We start from the raw sequence: 25798 nt of genomic DNA, 5'->3' as shown, positions 1-25798 counted from the left end.
TGCGGCGAGGAAACGATTGACTCTCGTTTAATGGGATGTTTAGACGTTATAAATGTACAAGAGATATTATTTAGAAATTGTTTTCTGTCGGAAATTGATTTTAGAATATTTACGTTTGGGTATGAAATCGAACACATCAAGATAGAGTACCCACTATTCGTGCATAAAAGAAACTTCGAGAGCGCTTCGTTTAATAATATGTCCTCTCTGTGATCTGTCCAAATACGAGGCTTGAAGACGTCGGAACTTCTAAATGTAACGTTTCGCAATGTTTCGTCGCTGACTTCATTGACCATCAAAAACTACAACTTTACTTTATTTCCCAACAAACCTTTCCGTGAATTAGTTAATCTTTCCGAATTATACATCATTCAAGGCAAGTTAAGAGTTTTACCCGAAGATTTATTTTATAACCTTAACAATTTGACAAAACTGGATTTATATTACAACGACATTGAATCCGTTCATCCACTCGTATTTAGAAATCTCGTCAAACTCGAATATTTGGAGTTAGGTTGGAATCGGTTAAAAGATTTACCCAGTGATACGTTGAATGGTCTTTCTCACTTAAGGACATTTTGTATTACTAACAACCGACAATTATCAGAAATACCGCCTGGATTCTTTAAGAAACTGTTTAACTTGAATGAATTTTATGCACGGTTTTGTTCTATTTCTTCACTCGAAAAAGATGTATTTTATGACTTGATTAATTTGAAAATCGTCTCTTTAAATTCCAACCGAATTGAACATCTCCCACCAAATCTGCTGAAAAATAACAAACTGCTGACACGATTTTCCTGTTCGTTCAATAAAATAGCGAAACTTCCGACAGGAATTTTTCACGGACTTTCTGAACTGCAATGGTTATCGTTGCGAAAAAACAGTTTAGAAAATCTTCCCGAAGATGTTTTTCAGAATTTGTCGTCATTGGAGACTCTCATTCTATCAGAAAATCGCCTGACGTTTTTACACGAAAACCTCTTCCTCCCGTTGACTAAATTAAAGGATCTCGATCTATCTGAAAACAATTTAACTAAAATTATCGGTGAGCATCCATTTGGCAGCAGCAAGCATCTGCGTACTCTCGCTTTATATAATGCGGGTTTGACACAATGGCCGTTGATAAATTGGTCAGAATACAACTTCACTGAAGTGATTCTCTCAAATAATCATTTTGAAACCGTCAAATTGCCAATTTACACTCCAAATCACGTGAAAATTCTTCTCTCTAATTGTAAAATCAGAACAATTTATGTGGATGAGTGGAAATACGGATTTCAAATGCCGATTTATCATTTAAATAATAATAAAATCACTTGTGATCACAAACTGCAGCAATTCAACTTTACCCTTACATCAAATAGGGAAATCGCAAGGAAAATGTTTCCAAATATAGAGAAGACGAAATGTTACGGAGAAGAAAGAAATTTGCTGGATGATACATCTTTCGTAGTCATAGGAAATTACTTTCCGATGAATTGCGATTGTTCTGCACAAGATAATCTCGTGATGTTGAATTGTTCCGGAAAGGGAATCGACCGAATTCCCGAAGTTCTCCTCCCGAATGCCACGATTGTCGATTTGAGTAATAATTACATAAAGCACTTGTCAAATGTGCTTTATGTAATTATTACTCGCTTTTTACTAAGCGAGTATTAATAACAAATTCTCGCTTTTTACTAAGGATGGTTGCTTAGAAACAGTCAGAAGATTGCAGATTTCTCCGATGTTTTCTGCGCGAGAAATTCGTCTTCTGTGACTTTCACCGAAATTGTTTCTAATGATCGATGCACACAAATTTTAGAAGATAATTTGGCTTTTTCAGTAAATGTTTCGTGTGCAAAATGCGTGTTTTCCGACGAAGTTAGTTCTGTTTTAGGATGGAAAATCGCAGTGGCTATTCTTACTTCGCTAATGTTATTAGGTGTGGTTATTGTTTCGATTGTTTATTATCGCAGAAAAAGAAATGTCCGGAAAGTGACAAAGCCTAATGAAGAAAAAGTGGTTTTTTACAATGTTTACACTTGACGAATTCTGTAATTACATCAATTCAAACATATGTACAGTACTTTTATTAATTTAATTACTACTTTTCAATAAATTATTATTATTTTGTATTTGTTTGTATAGAAATGAATTTTGCTTATTTCAAGTATGCTGTAACAAATGTTACTTTTATATGCTTGTGTGGTAAATTGTGATTAAGTATTATATTATACAATGTGTAATAATTAGATAATAAATCTGTAAATGAATCACAAAATCGATTCGTCAATAAAACAATAGTTTATATACAGAAAGTAGAAAAATGTAAGTAATAATTTATAATTCAGAAAAATTATTATCAAAATTTGTATTCTGTGTAACAGATCGTCGATATTTCGATAAGAGTTAATATTTTCTATGGAGAATCTCTTGCAATTCGTTTTGTTATTGATATTATCTATTCCTGTGTAATTCGACTTACTTATAGCTGTTTATGGTATTTTATGCTTTGAACAAATAAAAGAAGGAAGACTGCCTACAATTTTCATTACAGAGTAAATAATATATAGGCCTAATAGTGAAAAATATTTTTATCAGTAATTTTAGTAACTTTTCTGCAGAAAATAACATGAAAAAAATTATTATTTCGTGTTTAATGTACATTGTTTGAAAATTCTATTAGTTTTTTTATTGCAAATGCTTCAGTTATATTTCGACTTCACCTTTGCTTCTTTTATACAATTGGTGTTTAGTTACTTTCGTATTGACTTTTTAGTTTAGATAAAATATTTCAGTCACGCAGACTTGAATACAATATAAGAGTGCAAGGGAAAGAGGAAATATACGCTTCCGGTAAAAAAAAAACAAATAGACGTATTAGATGGATACTTGGCAAAGGGTGACATTTTTAAAGATACAGATAAGAAATTAATAGACATGTGATCGCAGACTCGAGCGATGTGAATTTAGAAGTTCAAGAACGTATCGATGTAGATATTTGTCAACCGGTATTCGATAGAGCTAACAATCTGAATACGACAACACAGAGACTTTCTAGTGTCGATTTATCCGCCTAAAATTATTTCAAATTTCCTTTCAAAAGCAGATAAAAATGTTTGTCAGCAGTTCATTTAAATAATATATTTGAAATAAATTGTTATAGGCCTACGTTAATGAATGTTACACTCGGTCGCAATGTGAAAGTATTCCGTTTCTAATTTAGACAATTTAGAAATGACGTCACGAGGGCTATTCTTTCCTCACCTAACGATTAAAAATAATAATAATTTCATTAACTTAAATAGCGGGATGATAATACGTGACGTCGTATACGAAAAGATGTTACGCCATACGGGATAATTGTTCCCGCGATTCATTTCGAAGGGTATCGGTTGTCGGTGTTAGTTCTATCGTCAATTGTATCTATTGTGCGTTATAAAATCAATAAAATATCTTTATTGTAAATTTAACTGTAAATTTATTTTAAAAAATTATGCTTTGTAGACTAAAAAAGAATCGGAAAAACATTTCCATTCGAAATGCATATAAATGAAACACGTGAAAATTAATTTTCTGAGTAATTCTCGAACTCCGGCGTAAGTTACACGCGAAGGACGTTACAATTAAGTTTTATTAGTCCAAAATCCCCTTTTAGGTGGTTAGAATAGTAATTGATTACATCCGGTTAATATTGCTAATTATTTCGTATTCGTTTATTAAATTTTTATTATAACCGGAATCAATAAGAAATATCCCGATGAGTCGTACAAAACGTCGCCATCGATCTGTGGCGGAACACGACCGATTAATTCCACTTAACACGTATACGTAATACTTAGGTCGGAAATGACCGATCCATACCGACGACGTCATAATAAAAAAGTAATTAAATACACACTTTACAATAAGACCTTTATTTATAAAATAACAATGGCATATTCTTTACTGTATAAATGGAAAACTATTTTAAATAAATCAGTAATTACACAGGTCTGAAAGTAAAAACAACTGCGTAGAATTTTTGTACATTTTCTTACAGGTAAAAACGAGAAAAAAAAACCAAAAAATTCCATCTCGTCAACTTTTTTGTTACACTCAACTTTTTGTTTGTATTTAGCGTAAAATTCCTAGTTAAGTTAAAATTTAGTAGACTATTATTTTCTTTATTTAAAAAAATGGCTTTATAACGAAGACTTCTCGCATTAATTCTATCAATTATAGCTGGATTTAGTAATAAATAAATGAAAATGTTAATGGTTGAAGAGAGTAGTGGTAGGGGGATGAGGGTTAAGTAGTTTTAGCGTTAGAAGGAAGGTCGCACGATCGTATAGAAACGTGTTAAAAGTTGGTAGTGAATATACTATTGGCGATGTTGAGCGTGTTTCGACACGTTATCTGGGATACTAGGAATAAATATAAACAACCCGCTGTTGGATTAGATTGTGTTTCGACAAGCTAAATAAGTTCAGTATCTCGCTGGCCATCTAATGCCACGTTCAGTTTATATCCGGCATTCGAACGCTACTGCGCTTGTATTTTTTTTTTCTGGAATATGGCTCGCGGAGGTTGCGTAATTTCTCCCGACAGCTTCTGTTACGTTTGTGGAGAATACGCGGTGAAAAGTCAACAAAGAAACATAAGTAAGTTTGCGAAGAAAGTTTAATTTGCATATTTCAAATTGAAACTTGCAGATCGAGACAAAGCAGATTTTTGGAAACAATGGGAGAAGAGGAAAAAGAAGCGCGGGACTTTTTCGAGAATGTAGTGCATAAGTTTTTGGGAAACACTAAGAACCCTGACTACAAAACCATTGTACAACGCGTGCTGGCAGAAGCGTATGACGCTCGAGGATGCGAGATGAGCTTAAAAGTCCATTTCTTACACTCCCGTATTGACTATTTTCCTGAAAACTTGGGAGCCTACAATGAAGAACAGGGTGAAAGATTTCATCGGGATGTCCGTGATATCGAGAGACGTTACCGAAGAAAATGGGATGTCAATATGTTACCTGACTACTGTTGGATGCTCGATCGAGAAACCAGAGAAGGAAATCGGAAACGAGTTTAGAGAAGCATCAAAAAGAAGAAGAAAAGATTTCGTAAGAAGAAGAGTAGACCTAAAATTGTGTATAAATATCAGGAACAATTTGTTGACTAGTTGTAAGAAAATATATATTTAGTTCATTGTAATAAATAAGAGTTTTTATCAAAAGTTTGTTTCTATTTTGCAAAAAACCTTTACTTGATGGGATGTAACGGAAGTTATTTTTAGAATCTGCGATCTTTAAAACACATAATTCAGCAAAGATATTCCATGCATCTGGAAAAAATTTTTTTGCAGACCTGTGTTAAGTGTTCAACCCTTAAAATTTTGGTGGCGCCATCTCTTATCATACTTTATTAAAACACCTTTTTATATTTTTATCTATTAAAAAATTGCAAAAAGCTTAACTTTGATCCGGGGATAAATTTTAGAAAAAATTGTAAATGCTAATAACGAGTAAAATCGTCATTAAGTTCGACCCCACTGGAGTTACACATCACATCACATCTCTTTATCTCCCCACTCCATCGACCATAAACCACCGATATTTAATAGTTAACCATAGATAATTCGGAATTCTGTTTTATTGTTGATTCATTTGTAAGGATCGTACTTGTGAGATTCTCCTGTTGATGTAATTACAAGATTCATTGAACGAGATGAGGTGGGTTATCTTTTCGCAATTTTTATTTCTAATGGTAAATTCATGTCAAGAGTTTTGGCAACATTTCGGGAATGTTTCTTGCTCCTCATCGGCAGACAGCTGCTACGAATCAAAGAACTTTTCATCCGTTCAAATGTTCGACCAAATATTATCTATCAAGTGCGGCGCGGAAACGATTGACTCTGGTTTGATGCGATGTTTGGACGTTAAAAATGTACAAGAGATAAAGTTTATCGATTGTTTTTTGTCGGGGATTAACTTCGGAATATTCACTTTCGAATATGAAATGGAACACGTCAAGATATTGTACGAAAGATACCAGGATAACAGAAATTTCGAAAGCGCCTCATTTTATAACACGTCCTCTCTGCTATCTGTCGAAATAATAGACGTGAGGACGTCGGAACTTCTAAATTTAACATTTCATAATGTTAATCAATTAATTACCTTGCTGAAGTCTTTTTAAAAAAATTCAATGCCGAAAAGCCGACACAATTCTATAACAATCGAGTGCAAAACGTATTGTTGAAGAGCGCTAACAATGAAAACATTAATTTTATTTTAAATCTTTTTTTATGGTCTTTATAATATTTTTAAAGAATTTTCGAAACTCACAAATCAAGAAAAATGTATTTTTTCGGGTTTTAGGGAGGACAATAATTTCGAGTCTCGATTTATTTACACAAATAATTTCAAATAATAAAATTGTATTGTAAAATGTTAAATTATAAGTATACTTGTTTTTAATGATGGTGACCAGACCCTAAACACCGGAGTTCGATCGGGGTTCGCGCCCCACTCGGACGAGCTGGCAGCGGGAGTTTTTCCGGGTTTTCCTCCTTGTCAATGACGCCTGAATAGGGGCCAGCTTTTCCTCCAAGTCCTCCCGGAAGGCATTCTGTCCCCCTTTCTCGCGTGGGTCATCTCATATAAGGCCAGCTTTGGTCGCTTCGTGACCTCTCTCCTGTATTCCTCGGATTGATTGTCTTCGATAAGGCCGCTTCTTCGGTCGCTGCGCGATCACCCCTCCTGTTTCTTCAGAGTACAAAGCGTAAGGCTATACACTCCACTATCGAGATGAGAAGAGATGAGTATACAAGTTTTGATATAGATAAAGTGAAGAATTGGAAGTATGTAAAGTGGTAAATAAAGTGATCAATCGACTACACCATATTCGAGTTTAAACAATTCGTTACAAGCTTAACGAGTTTGCGATTTTCTAATAAAAATTAGTGAAGAAAAAAAATTTTACATAGGCTCTTCGATTGTGCATCTTCAGACAAAAATTGATTTATTTTAAATGTAAATTTTGAAAATTAGTTTATATTTGACACTTATTCTAAGCATTTTCGAGTAATTCATTATGAAAACTGACTACAAATGGAAATGTTGAATGCCCTAATTTTTCTTAAACCACAAGAACATCTAATTAAAAAAGAAAAAGTATGTGGTATTTATAAAAATAATAGAAAATTACTTATTCACCGCATGTAATGTAAGCATTTAACCTATAACAAGACTAATTTTTTAATATAATTTCATTGTTTTATATGGATTTTACATCTATTTCGAGTTAAATTAATACACAACAACGAAATTAACATTATCCACGGTGATTTTAAACGATAAACTCGAATTACAATTTAATAAGCATTAAAAATACACGAGTAAATAGAAGAATAACGTGAACCTTTATTTTTTAGTATAATACAATTTACAAAATCAAAAGTCCGTACACCGTAATATTACGAAAAAACTTAGATCGAAACATACAAAATTAACTAATTTACTTAAATTTAATTAATTATACAACTGTCGATACGCTCGCCTTCATTTGTTTCCTCATAGAAGACTCGTACACTTAATCCTGTAAATATTTCGAGTGCCATTATAATTCGAATAATACATTATATCGAGCCTGAATTATACATTATTTGTAACTGTGATTACAAATATAAATGAAAAATATTGTCGATATAAACACTAGGCCATAATAATCAAAACGAAATTGTTAAGAGAAAGTTGATTTCATCGCAAAGAAAAGCTCTATTACTTATAACCAAAGCCTTTAGAACAGCTAGTAACTCAAGTATTCAAGTACTGGCTAAGAAACCACCGATTGATTTGAGTATTTCACAGAAAAAACTTTTAAGACTTAAATGGGGCGAACTAATTTAGACTAGGACACACTTAATAACAACTAATGATGTAGAATGGGATGTTCCTTTTTGTGATACCCCTTCTTTTGATAATTTTATAATTGGATTATCTACTTTTATCCAACAGACTCAACTCCATATATTCATTGACGGTTCGAAAATTAACGATTCGATTGGCTGTAGTTTTGTAGTGTATATCCAGCAATGATCACGAATTATATAATCAAACTTTTCGTTTGGATAACTATTGTACCGTATTTCAAGCCGAATTAATTGCAATTAAAATGTGTATTCATTGGGTCCATGCAAATTATATAAATACAACTACTCATATTTATACAGATTCATTGTCAGCTAACAGCCTGATCAACAGCACAAAGTTGCATCCAATAGCAGAAGACATTCGCAACTTAATAAGGCACTCTAATTCTAACTTCATTATTTATTGGGTTAGAGCCCATCAGGGGCTGATTGGCAACGAAAGGGCTGATCAACCGGCAAAGTTGGCAGCTACTGATAACTCTATTCCTATTATCTATAATAAATTAAGTCAGGGCTCTGTAAAAAGAATTCTTTGAGAGGATTCCCTCAATACTTGGCAAATGATCTGGGACTCCAATAGCGAGCACATCACACACGAATTTATACCAAATTTACAACAATTTTTCAAAATTTGGTGCTTTGAACCTGAGTATTTCATTACCCAGATATTTACAAATCATGGTAAATTTGCATCTTATCTTAATAGATTTACTGATAGGCCCACAAATTACTGCCCCACATGCCTTGTTACTGATGATTCTAGGCACTATTTCTTTGATTGTGTTAACTTCGAACATGAAAGATTGGAACTTCAACTTTTTTTAAATGAAAAGAATATTAATTGGCCCTGTCAATTAAATGATATTTGGTTACATATTGAGGTTTTTAAAGCCTTTAAAAGTCTGGCCAAAAGTATTAATCAATTTACCAATTATTACATTTATAACTAATGATAGGGATAGGTTAATTGATTTTCTTTGTATTTCGTGGAGTTCTATATTTCTTAATATATGCAATTGTATCTTTGGGACGTTCTTTCTTTTAGTTTATTTTAATGCATCTGTGAATTCTCGGTGGTAACATTATTGCTTATATGCTAGTGCTATCTGGAATGATCTGTCTTGCATTCAGGGGCAACATCTCTGAACACTTTTAGTCTGTTTTGTCTGTCTGTTGCATACCCTACATTTAGTATTATATATATTGGCTATCTGTATTAACATAAATATTTTGATTATGAATTACAAATCCAATCCAATAAAGAAGTGTAGTGTGCAGCGTTTTCATACTGGATTTGCCCACGCTGGGTCTACTTGAGTTCATGCTACCACGATGTGCTTTCACCTATTCTACAAGAAAAAATTTTACATCATACACCTGTGCTTAGTGTCATTCCAAGTTTATGTGTTGTGCCTGCCATATAGTGTTATTTCATTTGTGCGTTATAGGCTGTGATTCCATCTGTTTTGTACATGGTTAATGAAGCTCCCCGGAACTTTACAGGGCCCACTTATCTATGATTAATGATACTCCAAGTGTTCGTGCGATGCTTACCTATTACAGCGTTATTTCATTTGTGCATTATAGACTATGATCCCATCTGTTCAGTGAATCGTCGGTAAAGCTCCGTGGAACTTTAATAACTTCCTAAATATGCATTGTGCATTTGCACAGTTTTCGTCACGTTATTACACAACTGGGATCAAATATGATTCTGCCATTCCAGTCGATATTCCACAGCTAAGTGATTCTACCTTCCTGTGGTCCGATCATCAACTAATTTTCTTCGTACTTTCCTGGTACTTTCGTCGGATTCCTAGCTTCCACTTGTATTTTCAACTACCGGGAAGTTTTCTGATTAAATAAGAAATACCGAAAACAAACAGGAACACATACCTCACCAAACATTCAACGCTATTTTTTTTATGTCGACTTAATGTGGACAGAGGACAGTTGTGTCTTTTTATGTATCTTCTATTTTGTAAATGTGTAATTTATGTTTGTAAACTTTGCTGTTTGTTTTAATATTTGTTTTTTGTTATTTTAGTTTTTAGTTTATCTTATTATTATTCTGTCAATCTTAAGTATACTATATATTCACTTATTGTAAAATTTTTCCTGGTAATGCTCTACAGCGGGGCCAGGAAATGTACATAATATTGTGCCTAATAAATTAAAATAAATGAATGAACGAATATTTAAGTCAGGTGGATTGCACTCTGACTGTCGTTACTCAACTCTCCCCTAAATATTACAAATGGTGGCAGTTTCATTCATACAGGAAATCGTTTCTGTGCCTTTTAAAGTACGTTTTTGCTGTCTTCCTTACGTATCAAAAAAACAGCATTTTTATTTTTCCTTTAACAGAATAATCAACAGAAAAGAATTATTTGTAAATGCACTTTTCGCGTTTACTTGGTACGATCGCTGGAGAAAGGTCTTTATTACGTCGGGGGATAGCTTTAATTACTACATAATCTGAAAGTTAAAGATTTGCAGTGCACGAATAATACATTATTGATAGTATGCAACCTGATACTAAATATGCTATTTGAAAACCTTTTGCAATGCTCAATTAGTTTGATTTAATTTATTTAAGCACACAAGATATATTCCATAAAGCGGGCATTTCCACTGTCCACGTTGACAAAAAATATCCAAAAGGTTCGACGTCATTCCTACGGTGTGTCGGCTCTGCAGTGACCAATTTACTTGAAAATTATTTTTCTTACTTGTCTACGAGAAGGAACTTTTTATCGCTTTTTCCAAAGTCTTTGTACCGAAACTTCTCTTCCGCTTCCGCGTTACGCAGGTTCGACTTAGAGAAAATTTACCATACAGAATCGCTCCGTTCCGAAAATATTTTCCGTTAACGCGGTTTCCGCTTTATACGGGTTTCGTTTTACTTCGACTGTTATATCTGTTGCTCTTCTTTTCGTTCTTCACGCTTTCTCCGGGAGAAGCCGCGCTTTTTCTTTCCGCCATCTTGCACTAAGGGGTGCGCAATAAAGTATAAGTTTATACACGAAAACTGTACTGTTAGAGATTGCCGACGTAAATACGAAATAATGGCCGACTAGGGAGACGACATTAAAGTAGAAAGAAAATTCGCGAGATTCGAACCGAGAGAGGGGACGGAAAGTACAAAGTCCCGGGGTGGTTGAGCGAGGAATGGCTGTACACGATCGTATTAATCTGGCACTTTAAAGGTGAATTGGCCTACCGAAACTTTTTTTTACATTCGGAGTAAATATAAACCGGTTTACATTCTAACTAATAAACATTTATTTCTAAACCTTTCGATCTTAAACAATAAAAAACAAAATTGTCGTTTCTTAACTGGCGTGTTACGTCACAGCTACCGAACGAACCCGTTTCCTGTGACGTTCCTTCCGCTTTCTGTAATCTCGTTCGAATCACGTATCGTATCGTACGTAATTCGACACGTTGTGTTTCCGATGTTGACGTAATTTCTGTTACCGATTCAAATTTTCTCGTTGTCTAACAAGATTTATGTGTCGTCTGTGATGAATACACATTTCAAAAAAAGTTCTATGTAATAAAGACAATCACTACTTATTGAAAAATCGAGTGTAAGATGAAGAATTATCTATTTATTTCTTTAAATGCCAACGATAGAAGTAATTACCGATAGAAACTAAAGTTAACATTAAGTCTGTAAATAACTACAATTATTTCCTATTCTTTTAAAGTACTTTCGTTTCTGGTTTTGTTTTAATGTTTATTTATCTGTATTCCTTTATCAAACTTCAACATCCTTCCTTTCGTTGGTAAAGAAAATTAATTTTAGATGCAAATTTCCTCAATTAATTTAAAATTTATAGGCCTATATATTTATTTTATATACAGTGATGAAATTTTTATTATAATAATTTAACTGTAGTCAAACAAAAACATTATATTATGTCAGAAAACACGATCGATTAACGCCATACAGAAACGTCTTGCAGAGAGACAATAAGTAATATTTTATGTACAATATCAATTTCTTTAAACGAAATAATTCTTGAATAATAAATGTGCGGAACAAATTTTGTGTTCGTTAATTATTCATCTAACGTTAATCCGATATTCTTCCTTCCAAAGCAACGGAACTAAACGAGGAAATAAAAAACTGTACGCGTCATACTTCTGTACGAAATGACGATTCATTGTCACAGACGTCATAATTTATCGTGTTTTCAGTCAGTCAGAAGAAAGTAGTAACAGTACTAAATATGTAAAGCGCTGCTTTACAATTGTGTACTTTTCGTCGACAGTTTTTGCAGCCCTTCGTGTCGAATGAATTAGAAGTGTCGTCGGACAAGATGATGTCTGTAGTCTTTCTGCAATTTCTATTTCTGGTGGTAAATTCTTACCAAAAGTTTGGCAACAATTTGAATTATATATCGCTAATGGAAAGTTAAAAGTTTTACCCGAAGATCTATTTTATAACCTTTACAGTTTGACAAAACTGGACTTATATTACAACATTGAATTAATTTATTTACTTGACTTTAGAAATCTCACCAGATTTAAAAACTTAATTATATTTGAAATCGTGTTTATAAACGTTCAAAACGCTTAAACAACAAACAAACTTCCTGACTTAATCTCGAGAAACAAGTCAGAAAGACAAAAGCCGATAGCGGATATGAAACGTGCAGGAATAGAAGGACCCGATTAACTATATAAACAGTGTAAAGTATTGGCTTTTAAACGGTAAGGGAACAAAGAAATCTTAGATTCAAGGATGGTCCGGTGGTGACCACCTACATTAAAGATGGGAAAACGCGAAGGTAAGCTTCACCCTCATTCGATTCAAGCTGAGCAGGGTGAAATCTGTTCGCAAGGACGGTCGGTAATTGGTCGGAAGTTTCCGTCCAAAACTCCTTAAATTGAAGGACGGTGGCGGAAGGGCTGGAGACTGGTAACACGGAAGTTTCGGACACTTGGAAAACCCTTCTGAGGTTAGAGAGAGAAAGAGAGCCAACATACTCCTCTGCGAGATATCTCGGGAACGGGTAAGTGCCGAGGCCGGAGAAACCGTGCAGTAGAGTTACTCTACAGGCCGACACAGGCTTCTCCAGAACTTAATCGTTCCCGAATGACAAACTAGTAGGCGAGGCACCACGCTCGATGTATCCTGTATTTATTGTGTTTTCCAACTCGTACAGTCTATATATATTTTGTAAATAAACTATGTATACCAGTGGCGTACCGTAGTGGGGGCGGCAAAATTTCACAATAAATAATAATAATATCTTGTAAAAATTTGAAACATCCTAATCTATACTCGCATCGCGCCTACGATAGTGCCATCGTCCGGACAGTCCGGGAATCCGCTCGCCGTCCGGGTGAACTGGCAATTTTTTTATCCGAGGAAATCCCGCAAAACCTGTTGACTTGTTTTTTTTTTTTGGTTGTACGATTCATTAGCGTTCATATAGGCTATACCACTAATATCCAATAGAACGATTTTAAACAGGTCGCAGCACTACCACCGAATTTTTCATCGCTTGTTCTCTGACTAAACTGAATTTTGGTCTTTTAAACTGAAATACCTAAATAAGGGGGCCCGAAATTTTCCTCCGCCCCTGGCGGCTGTCACCCACGGTACGCCACTGATGTATACTGACTATCTTGAGTATGGAGGTGTGCTTTTATCGAACCTACATCAGAACTATTTCTACTCGTGCCTAATTCAGCAAACCAACTAGAAGAGACGGAGTTTAAATAGAAACTTCACCAAAAGGTCCGATGCAAACCGGAAGTCACGTAACTACAATTCAAATATTTTCTCTCCGAAAGGAGTTAAATGGACGACAGGCACAACTTTATTGTTAAATGAAAAGAATGACGTACCTAACAGAAAACTAAGCCACTACTAATTTGACGTGGTGTTTCAAATCTATGTGCTTAATCGAGATTCAGTCATTCTACGGCAAGCACACAAACAAGACAGAAACATACACATGGCGTATATAGACTACAGAAAAGCATTCGACAGTGTTCCACACAGTTGGCTGCTACATATTCTACACATGTACAAAATACATTCATCACCAGTTGCATTCTCCCAAAACACTATGCAGCACTGGAGAACGACACTACATTTCAGGGTTAGTAACACTTCCATACAAACAAACCAAATGTTCATTAGGCGAGGAATTTTTCAAGGAGATTCATTGAGTCCTTTCTGGTTCTGCCTAGTGCTGAATCCATTATCCAAAATGTTAAACAACACGCAATATGGCTACAATATCAGACATGAAAATACAGTTTACGCTGTCACTTCTCATGTACATGGACGACATAAAACTTTATGCATCCACACAAAAACAACTTTAGCAACTGCTACAAATCACACATTCATACACCAAGGACATACAAATGGAGTTTGGCTTAAACAAATGAAAAACACTTCGCATGGAATCCTGAAGAAAGAAGATTTTGCACTTGGAAATGGGGACGTTATTGAATCCATGAAAGAGGGAGAGTTCTACAAGTATTTAGGATTCCAACAGGCCAAACTAACAGAACATACACAAATAAATCAACGATTAATTAAAGAATACCAAAGTAGGTTAAATGCTATTCTCAGAACACAGTTAAATGAAAAAACACACAGTTAAAGCAATAAATACATATGTCGTCCCTGTACTCACATACTCTTTTGGAGTTATACATTGGACTCGCACAGATCTCGAGCAACTCCAAAGGAAAACAAGAACATTTACTAAGCATAAACAACAACATCCTAAATCCGTTATAGAAAGATTAACCCTTCCACGTAAAGATGGCGGACGTGGCCTGATTAACATAGTTAACCTTCACTACAAATAAATACAGTCACTGCGAGAGTTTTTCTACAAGAAACAAGAAACATCACAGTTACATAAAGCAGTATCTCTAGCACACTCAAATAACACACCATTAAACTTACACTCACATCATACAGACTTGACACAACATATAAACAGCATAGACACCATCAAGCAATCGTGAATTCGAAAGGCACTCCATGGCAGGAATCCTTATGACCTGGCCCAGAATTTTGTTGACAGAACTGCGTCAAACAGCTGGTCAGATCGGGGAATGCCTCTTTGGGGAGACGAAAGGATTCGTGATTGCCATGCAGGATCAGGTCATAAATACTAAAAACTACAGAAAACACATACTCAAAGATACAACACCCACAATGACACATGCAGAAAATGTCACATCGTGCCAGAAACTATACAACACATTACTTCTGGGTGCAAGCTCTTGGCACAGACGGATTATCTACACAGACATAATCAAGTAGCAAATACAGTATAATACACCAAGAACTTGCAAAGAAACACACAATTATTAGACATCAACGAACCATACTACAAATACATTCCACAGACAGTATTGGAAAACAACACGCACAAAATGTACTACAACAGAGCCATAATTACAGATAAAACAATTTACCATAACGGACCAGACATCACACTCATTGACAAACACAATAAAATTACATACATTATAGACATAGCCATTCCAAACACTCACAATGTATACGAAACACGTGCATTGAAAAAATTAGCAAGTATACAGAACTCGCCCAGGAAATAAGGCATCTGCGGAGGATGGATAGGGTGCTTATTGTATCTGTCGTTCTCTCCTGTGCAGGTGTGATGCCACACACTACACAAAAGTCTGGGAACATTACAATTGAATAGAAATACATACATTACACTACAGAAGGCCACCATATTGAATACATGGCTATATTGTTAGGAAATTCCGGAATACAGGCACAGACACTGACACTTATTTAATTTTAGTTTTTGGTTGCTGTGCCATTACTCTGGTTCGGCATAGTACACAGACACCGGTGTCAACCGAGTATAGTCCACTAAACCCAACATAATAATAATAATAATAATAACAGCGGAATCCAAACGGTTAAGAGTTAAAAGTTAAAATTTGATACACAATTAGGGTACGTCACGAAAACGTACATTAAGAAGGGATTTTTCGAAATTCTCCCCACCCCCACTGGGGAAAGGGAGAAAATCAACGCTTACCCTGGAGAACCTAAATTATCTGGAAACAGTAGGACTAATTCTTGCATTTTGTCAAATCGGGTGAGCTTGGCTATAATGTATAACCTTAATCTTCGCTATCGTTACTCTTTGCCCGAGCAACGACGGGCTTATTTGCTAGTTAATGAATAATTCTTTTTAACGTACTAATCAATAAATGATTTTCATTGTTTTAGTTTAATTTTTGATCCAAATTTTGTACATTTTTCTTGTAAATCTATTTTATTGCTTGGGTTAGATTATCGCCATCATTCTTTTTCAAACTGAGACAACTCTGGTGTTTCCGGGACAATCCAAGGATTTTATATTTTAAGATGTAACCTATTCTTTGTCATTTTTGCACGCGTAACTTTAAGCTGCGTCTCGTCGACAGATTGCATCGTCATCTTGCCAACGATCTTTCATTGATGTGATGAGGAAATATTCAAAGACATCGCCATTTCTGTCTCGTTAAATAATCACCATTTTCCAAGTCCAGTCAAAAGAACTTGGAAACACAACGTTACCTGTGATAAAAACTCCCATAATTGCAGTAAATTCCAAGAGTTATTACCTACAATTAGACAATACTTCTCAATTTAATTAATGTTGTTCTAAACGTTTTGAAAATCGTACATTTAAGTAGAAAATTATAACTATTTAATGTTTTAGTTAGAAATTCATATTTTCACATAAAGACAAAGCAAAACATCACCTAAATATTTCGCTATTTAGTTTCATCATAATACTTTATTTTATCCACTTCTCGTCATTTAAAGGTCGGCGGGTTGGGCGATAGATTTAAATTATCCTAAACTTTTCCAAGTGATTGTACGTGTTATTATCAATGCCAGAGATTAATGAAGTTTTGTCATTCAATCCTACTGATGTTTAGATATAACATTAAGCAGGCAAACACGAACAGTAACAAAAAAGAACTTTATTAGAAAAGGTTAGAACTGTCACAGACATCCTCGGGCAACACCCGGACAAAATCCAACGAACTTTCGCGCCTTTTCTTTTTTTGACGTTGCCAGCCACTCTTCTTGGCAAGTGTTGCCAGACAGTGTTCAGGATCTCTGGCGCTGGCGGCCACAAAGTAATTAAATACAGAAGACCAATTGATAAATAAAAGCCGCCAACGACTGTAATTAATATAATAATTTCCTCGTGGTTTAATGTGTTGGACTTTCATTTTTAAATTTTATTTCTTGGAATTTCGCTTTTTATAAATTCAAAATACTTCCTTTTTAAGTTCTCGTTTAAAGGTAATCTTTTTCGGATGCGAAGTGCATCATTTAATTTAAGTTTATTCCTGGAAAGATTAATTTATTCTTATTACTTAAATATTCATAAATTATTTGACAGAGTTTCGCAATTATCGTGTACTTTTATTAACTTCATTAAATGCTTTTAATGTTAGAAATGGTGGCAGTTTCATTCACACAGGAAATTATTTCTGTTCCTTTTAATTACTTTTCTTCTGTCTCAAATAAGAATATCTTGATTTTCTTTTAAGCTGCAGAGAAAAATAACCAATAAACCGCAAGAAATATTTTATATTTCGTCATAATACGATTGAATTTTCACCCGATGAAAAATTTTCAATCGAACGAATAAATTTATTTCATATTCAGTGATGAAATTTTTATAATAATAATTTAAGTCGGACAGAAACATTTCTTCGTGTCACAAAACACAATTGATTAACACCATTATTATACGTCTTACAAAAAGAAAACAAGTAATATTTTATTTACAATATCAATTTGTTTAAACGAACAACTTTCTTGCAATAAATGTGTGAAACAAATTTTGTATTCGTAAAATATTCATTTAACGTTAATCTTATATTGTTTCTTTTACGGCAACGGAAATAAACGAAGAAATAAAAAACTCTATACGTCATATTTCTGTAGGAAATGTCGATTCAATGTCACCGACGTCATAATTTATCGTGTTGTCGACGTAGCAACAGTAAGGATATCGACTATTGCCAGTTCGGAATTCTGTTTTATTCTTGATTCATTTTTGAGGATCGTACTTGTGAGATTCGTCTGTCGATGTAAATGCAAGACTCATTTGGACGAGATGAGGTGGGTTATCTTTTCGCAATTCCTATTTCTTGTGGTTAATTCCTGTCAAGAGTTTTGGCAACATTGGGGGAATGTTTCTTGTATGTCATTGGCAAACAGCTGCGACGAATCAAAGAACTTTTCCCGCGTTCAAATATTCGATAGAATCTTATCCATCAAGTGCGGCGCGGAAACGATTGACTCTGGTTTGATGCGATGTTTGGACGTTAGAAAAGTACAAGATATAAAATTTACAGATTGTTATCTGTCAGGGATTGACTTTGGAATCTTCACTTTTGGGTATGAAATCGAACACGTCAAGATATGGTACAAAACCTACCGGCATAACAGAAACTTCGAGAGCGCCTCGTTTAATGACATGTCCTCTCTGCGATCTGTCGACATACAAAACGTGAAGACCTCGGAACTTTTTAATTTAACATTTCACAAATTTCCATCGCTGAATTCATTAAAAATTGAAGGTTATAACTTCACTTTATTTCCAAACAGACCTTTCCGAGAGTTAATTAATCTTTCCGAATTATACATCATGCGTGGAAATTTAACAGTTTTACCAGAAGATCTATTTTATAATCTTCACAAATTGACACAACTTGATTTAAGTGACAATAAAATTCAATCGATTCATCCACTTGTCTTTAGAAATCTCATCAAACTCGTATATTTACGTTTAGAATTAAATGAAATAAAGGATTTACCCAGTGACATGTTGAAAGATCTTTTTAATTTAAGGATATTTTATCCTTAAATCTTATTATTAGTGACAATCGTAAATTATCAGAAATTCCGTCCGGATTCTTTAAGAAACTGCACAACTTGACTGTTTTTTCTGCATTGGGTTGTTCCTTGTCTTCACTCGAAGATGATGTATTTTCTGACTTAATTAATTTGAAATACGTTGGTTTAAGTTTTAACCGAATTGAACATCTCCCGCCAAATCTTCTGAGAAATAACAAACGACTGACACAGTTTTCCTGTTCGTATAATAAAATATCGACACTTCCAGCACGAATTTTTCATGGACTTTCTGAACTGCGAGAGTTAGACTTGGCGAAAAACCGGTTAGAAAATCTTTCCGAAGATGTTTTTCGTAATTTGTCGTCATTGCAAAAACTTGATTTATCAGAGAATCGCCTAAAATTTTTACCCGAAAACATCTTCCTCTCATTGAGTAATTTAACTCGTCTCGATCTATCTAAGAACAATTTAACTAAACTTACTGGTGAACGTCCTTTTGGCAGCAGCAAGTATCTGCGTACCGTCCGTTTAAACAATGCAAGTTTGACACAATGGCCGGTGATAAATTGGACAGAATACGACTTGACTAAAGTCGATTTTTCAAATAATCATTTTGAAACTGTCAAATTGCCAATTTACACACAAAATCACATGCACGTGTATTTGCTTAACAGTAAAATCCGAACAATTTATTTGGATGAGTGGAAATATGGATTTCAAATGCCGATTTATTATATAATTAGTAACGAAATTAATTGTGACCGAGAACTACAGCAATTCGTTTCTGTCTTTAAGTCAAATAGAGAAGTAGCAAAGAAAATGTTTCCAAATATAGAGAAGACGAAATGTTACGGAGAAGAAAGAAATTTGCTGGATAATACATCGCTCGTAGTCATAGGAAATTATTGTCCGATAGAATGCGATTGTTCTGCTCAACTAAATCACCTGTCAATTGTTCCAGAAAGGGAATCGACGGAATTCCCGAAGTTCTCGTCCCGAATGCCACGATTGTCGACTTGAGTAATAACTACATAAAGGAGTTGTCAAATGTCGATTGTGTGACGTGGAAGAACGTCACCCATCTGCGTCTGAGTAATAATTTAATAAGTAACATTTCGGATTATTTTCTTTTGCCAAACCTGAAATTTCTGTGGTTGGACAGAAACCGTTTAACCAAATTACCTTCCGTTTTAATGAACCTGGTCGACGTTTCGCCGGAATTTCAGATTTACTTATCCAGAAACAATTGGAATTGCCATTGCCATTCGCAATTTACTAAGGACTGGTTGCTTAGAAACCGACAGAAGATTGCAGATTTCTCTAATATTTTCTGCGTGGGATTTAATTCGTCTTCTGTGTCGTTTATCGAAATTCTTTCTAATGATCGATGTAAACAAATTCGAAACGATAATTTGACGTCGTCAATAGATGTGTCTTCCGACGAAGTTATTTCTGTATTTAAATGGAAAATCGCAGTGGCTGTTCTTACTTCGCTAATGTTATTAGGTTTGATAATTGTTACTTTCTTTGCTTATTGCCGCAAAAAAGAAAGTGTCGAAAACTCAGCAAGAAGAAGTGATGTATTATAATGTTTACACCTGGCAAATTTATTAAAACTCCACATAATTGAACTCTTTAGTAAATAATTTTTCGCAAATTGCTATTATTTTTCATTTGTTTCTATTGAAATTAATTTTTTATACTTTGACTAATTATGTTTTGAATATTAATTTTGTAATTTTTTTGTACATTTTGTCTACGAATTATATCATAAAATGTATAATTATTGCATAATAAAGCCGTAACTTGAGCATAAATAAAATGTAAACTTCGATAATTAAACAATATTTTCTGTACAGAAAGTTTAAAATGGAAGTAACATTTTTACATTCGGAAAAAGTATTATTAAATTTGTAATTTCTAGAACAGATCGTTGACGGTTTTGTAGTTTTATGTAGCATTAAATTGACTTCAGGAATTTCATTTTCATTGCTTGAATTCAAACTTATTTATTTTATTTAATATGCGTGTCCAAACATATAATAAAAAGGGGATAAAATAGACCTCGTATAAAAGTCTTTTGTATTTTAACAAGATTTCGTTATCACATAAAAGGTCCCGAGTTCAAAGAGATTAGAAGCTCATGTTCAACTATATGATACAAGACAAGAATAAAAGCGTGCCCACACACGTGTCAGTGTGTGGGCACGCTTTTATTCTTGTAGATACAGAAATTATCTCCCAAAATTTTTTCTTTTATCGGCTTTTCGAGGTCCCCCGAGCGCAAAAATGTGAGAATCTAGAACGGGGTCATTTTTTCCTAATCGCCATACTTTTCCTCCGTTATAACTAGGGGAAATTGATAAATAAACAGTAAGACACGAATAAAAGTAAGGAACCGCAAAAATATTTCAAATCGGGCTCGGGATTGAGTAGGATTTCGACGTCGACCAGAGCTGGTAAAGTAGTTACTTAGCGACGAATAACTAAACAGAACCCGGCTTTTGGCTCTTGACCAGGTCGAATGACTTTCCAGCTCTTGGCAAAATAATAAAATAAAAGTGAAATTTTTAGAAATACGTCTAGAGAAATTAGAACCATACGAGCTGTGGGTTACACAAAGAGGCTAAGGAACACGGCACTTATTTTTATTTTTTTCTGTTTCTGCTTTATGAGCAATAAGAGAGCCGCCTTTCTACATTCGTCGTATAGGAAATATTTTTTATTTGTTCTAATTTAAATTATTTGAATGTTTTACATTTCTATTGAATTAATTCGATGATGGAGACTGAAAAGAGCGCGATTCATTTCACACCATACGGAAATTGATTACGACCCCATTTGACCAACGTCACCCGCGTAATCAGGCCTTGGGTGCTAATGGGATAACTGTTGTCCGCCATTACAGGAGTAGTCATACGCTGTTAAGTTACTTAGTTACTAGGTGCTCGTGCTTACAATTGTAATTAAATTGAAATATTGCGTAATTTTTTAGAATATTTGGGTCTGTTGTTTGTTGATTGTGTTTCTGAAGCATTTTATAAATATTAGGGATTTGTAAACGTGATAAGCTCGTGCAAAATGCCGTACAGGTGCTGTGTAACTGGTTATAAAGGCGACTGGATAGTCGCCTTTATAACCAGTTACACAGCACCTGTACGTGTAAAAATACTTGAACTTACGGTCAGTGTCGGCCCGAGGCAAACATTAGGATGGAGCGAGATCCTATTATGGCGCCCCCTTGGTCAGTAGCGTAGCGAACATAACTGGCGCTCGGGGCACGACACTTTATTGGCGCCTCCTCCAGAAACACATATAGTTTGTCTTGGAGATCATTTGGGTGCCCCTCTGCGAGTGGCACCCGGTGCTTGATACACCCCCTTGCACCCCCTCGCTACGCCACTGCCCTTGGTTGCCCCAAATTTATACCCTTTAATTTTCTTTACCACTGAGGCGCCCTCTAGGACTTAGCGCCTGGAGCGGCTGCTCCTTTCGCCCTATGGTAGGGCCGGCTCTGCTTACGGTCCGGTAACTGGTTATAAAGGCGACTATCCAGTCGCCTTTATAACCAGTTACCGGACCGTAAGTTCAAGTATTTTTATTTCCAAAGGAAACTGAATTAGTGGGAAAATGGAAACGTTCCATTCCTAGAGATAACTTGATTGTCAGCAAAACGACAAAGGTAAGTGAATTAATGTTAAACACAAACTGAATTGATAATGACTCAAATAACATAAAAATAACCACTGCTAATAATCATACGTTAGGAAAATATATTTAACAACCTTGTTATATATATATGATTTATTCCTTGAAATTTTTTGCTGATTTTTTCGGCAATTTTAAGCATTAAAACACAATATATACATTTTAAGTAACAATTATTTTTAAGATTTTTTTAATCTATGCATCTTGAATTTATCTCGAATACTGCTAGAGAAGTTATGAGGCACTAACAATATGAGAAGACAATATGAATGTTTTATACACTTTCAACAGATAGTTCAAGTATTTGAATACAACTTTTTATCATATGTGAACAGAAAATATACATTTTTACAACCTCATGAGCATTATATTACTCTATTGATAGATGAAATACACTTGAAAGAGTATTTTGATTACAAAAATAGAAATTTGGTTGGCATGTCTAATAATGATTCATTGGTTACTGCAAATGCAGGCCAAATGTTCACGATAGCTAGTATATTAAGTAATTTCGAAGATGTTGCACACGTTTTAAGAGTCAATAAAGGGACGGGTAATCGTTTGCATCAGTGGATCAGAAAAATTATTCTAGGACTGGAAGAAATAGGATTTAAAGTTGTTTCAAATAGTAATGCTATTAATTGAAAAGCCATGTCTTTATTTGCTGATCCTTCAGATGTTACTTGTATGTATAAACACACTAAAGATATGAGTAGAACTTTATTTTAAGTTATTGATCCAGTGCATATAATAAAATGTATATGGCATAACTGATTGAAGCAAAGAAAGCAGACCTCCATGATTTATCCCACATTTGAGGAAGATGATAATGTCGTTCATTATCTTGTTTGACACTTTATGAGAAATGTACGATCTCGAACATGATAAATTGGCAAAGTATTGCCATGGTCTTTCATTAAAGGTTTTGCTTCCCAATGCTTTTGAAAAACAAAATGTGAAATTTCTTCTAACTCTAGACCCTAATCATCTGCTTCCTCACTATAGAGAAACAGCTGTTTACATCAACATCTTTGTAAAATGGTGGAAAATTGTTAATCTTAAAACACCTGATAAAGGAAATAGGTTAAGTGATGATTTCATGTGTCCCATAACAGATTATGCAGCCGACATCAAAATTGTAGGCTATATCTTAAAGAAATGTTACAATGGCTAGAAAAATGGAAGAAAATGAATATAAGTTATCCAAAAGGCTCATTGACGAAAGAAATCCATTTTGCTCTAACACCAACTACAGAAGCACTTATATATTTGTCCAAATAATGTTTAAGTGAGATGAATTGTTTGTCCTTTATACCTGGCAAGTTTCAAACTGACGTCCTAAAAGATCGGTTTGGACAGGACAGACAATTAAGTGGTGGCCATAATAATATCAGTATTAGACAAGTGTATGAAGTTGAAAAAATACTTTGTTTACACTCTGTAATCAGATTAAAGTCAGATGTTTTTGGTGCAATAACTTTAATGAAATAAAAGATGTCTTCTCCGAGCCTCCACGAATTGTTAATGATATACTGGTACCTCCCTTATTTAATGAAATTTATGTAATTTTGGCAGAAATTAAAAATTATAATGAAGATTTGCCTATTTTGACATACATTGCAGGGTACTGTTGCTATTCCCTACTGAAAAAATTAAATGTGAATTTTGTAAAGATATGTTGGTGTTAAATGAGGTTTTAGAAGATGAAGAATTGTATTCCTTAATAAAAAACATTAGTCGAGGTAAACTCCTCTTTCCTCAGTCTCGTGCCATCGGTGTTGTTGTTATTGTTACATATTTAATTATGAAAAGAATTTATGAAAAATTTGAATTACATTTTCTCAAAGTACAAATTCAAAGAGAGTTAATTACATGCTTCTCTTTAAATTCAATTGTCTACAGTGAATTACTTCGAGAAGGATCCTGTTGTGATATTTGAAAGAAAATAGTATGGATTTCAACAAACAAAAATAATTACTGTAGAAAGAAAAATCAGATCATTACCAAAGATGCAGTACTGTACCAAGGAAGAAAAAGATTTTTAGTAAATCCAATTAAAATTAGTAAAATAAAAGTATTCTATCAAGTAATACTGTGGCTGTATGCTGGAGACGGTTGAATAAACGCTGAATTTATGGCTATGTGAACGAAAATTCTAAAAAAATACCATATAAAATTATTCGAAGGACGACATCAGTTATATTCTTGAACAGCGATATGGCATTTTTTATGTTAATAATTTTAGGTTAATATTTGGTACTTTTTTTATTAAATATTTCAAATACAAACACATTGTGAGTTCCATATTTATTTCTTCTTTTTATTCTATGTCAAATCCATTAATCAGCCGAAGCTTTTCGAGATACATCTGATGTCATTATCCAGGGAGAATTTTAAAGTGTAAAATGTTAAAAATTGTAAATTGTGAGTTTTTTGTATAAAATTCTACCTTGGTAGATAATAGAATGAGAAGTGCAAATAAAAACTTATAATTTACATGTCTACAGTTTAATTAGTATTTAATACAGTTATTATTTAATAATACTTTTAAAACTTAAAATCTTTAAAGAAAAATTAAACTGTACTTTTTGTTATTACACAACGTTACGATAACACTAAATAATAAACAGAAGGAAATCATCTAAAAAGTAAGTTGAACCCCGTGCTTCCCTGCAGTCATCGAGTTGTTATGACTACTCTTGTAAGCCTCTACACAGGCCCGATTATCTAGGTGGCGTTGATTTGACTCACCTTGAAGTGAAATGGATCGTATTTACAAAAATTTAACTGCATCAAAAAGGGACAACTCTTTGCTGTGTGAATCTTTTAAGTTATGAAAAACCTAAATAAGGGAATATGCAGCTTGATCTTTTATCGCTATTTCCATTCTAAAAATGTGTTAAAGAGTCTCAATTTCTTACTCTTGTTAATGATTTTCAAAAATGTATAATATTTTATTCTAATGCCGAAATCCACATACTATTTGACAGTGTTTTATATAGAAGCGTGGTATATTGACGTGTAAAAAAAATGCTTAAGAGAAAGCAAATACATCATTGATCTATTTCCCATGATACGGTAATATATGCTCTTAAATTGAAATAAAATTTCAAAATGAATTTGTTTTCCAATAATAAAATAATAAGTTTTTTTTATTAATTTCTTAAGAAGAAGTAAATGAGTTAAATAAATATTCTATTAATTATCATATCACATTTTACACTTACCGTCAGCTTTATCCAAAAGTGCAACTATATAATATAACTATATATAAGACAATTTAAAGTGAAGGATCATCGT

At 34.0% G+C, this 25798-nt stretch overlaps 1 protein-coding gene and 1 pseudogene across 1 annotated transcript; both read left to right on the top strand.

The window, feature by feature from the left end:
• Positions 1 to 225: 225 nt before the first annotated feature.
• On the top strand, positions 226 to 19952 carry LOC111641532 (slit homolog 3 protein-like; the record flags this gene model as incomplete). Its single annotated transcript, XM_023387705.1, has 4 exons — positions 226 to 1588; positions 1688 to 1919; positions 17876 to 18710; positions 18785 to 19952. Coding segments are annotated over 4 exons (3456 nt in total), but the record flags the coding sequence as incomplete, so codon positions are not given.
• A 3411-nt stretch (positions 19953 to 23363) lies between these two features.
• Positions 23364 to 24437, top strand: LOC111641531 (annotated as a pseudogene).
• Positions 24438 to 25798: the final 1361 nt, after the last annotated feature.

This window comes from Centruroides sculpturatus, unplaced genomic scaffold (assembly GCF_000671375.1).
Source record: "Centruroides sculpturatus isolate CEXI.00-Female unplaced genomic scaffold, Cexi_2.0 scaffold1605, whole genome shotgun sequence".
Taxonomy (NCBI): domain Eukaryota; kingdom Metazoa; phylum Arthropoda; class Arachnida; order Scorpiones; family Buthidae; genus Centruroides; species Centruroides sculpturatus.
This window is presented reverse-complemented; position numbering and strand designations above follow the sequence as displayed.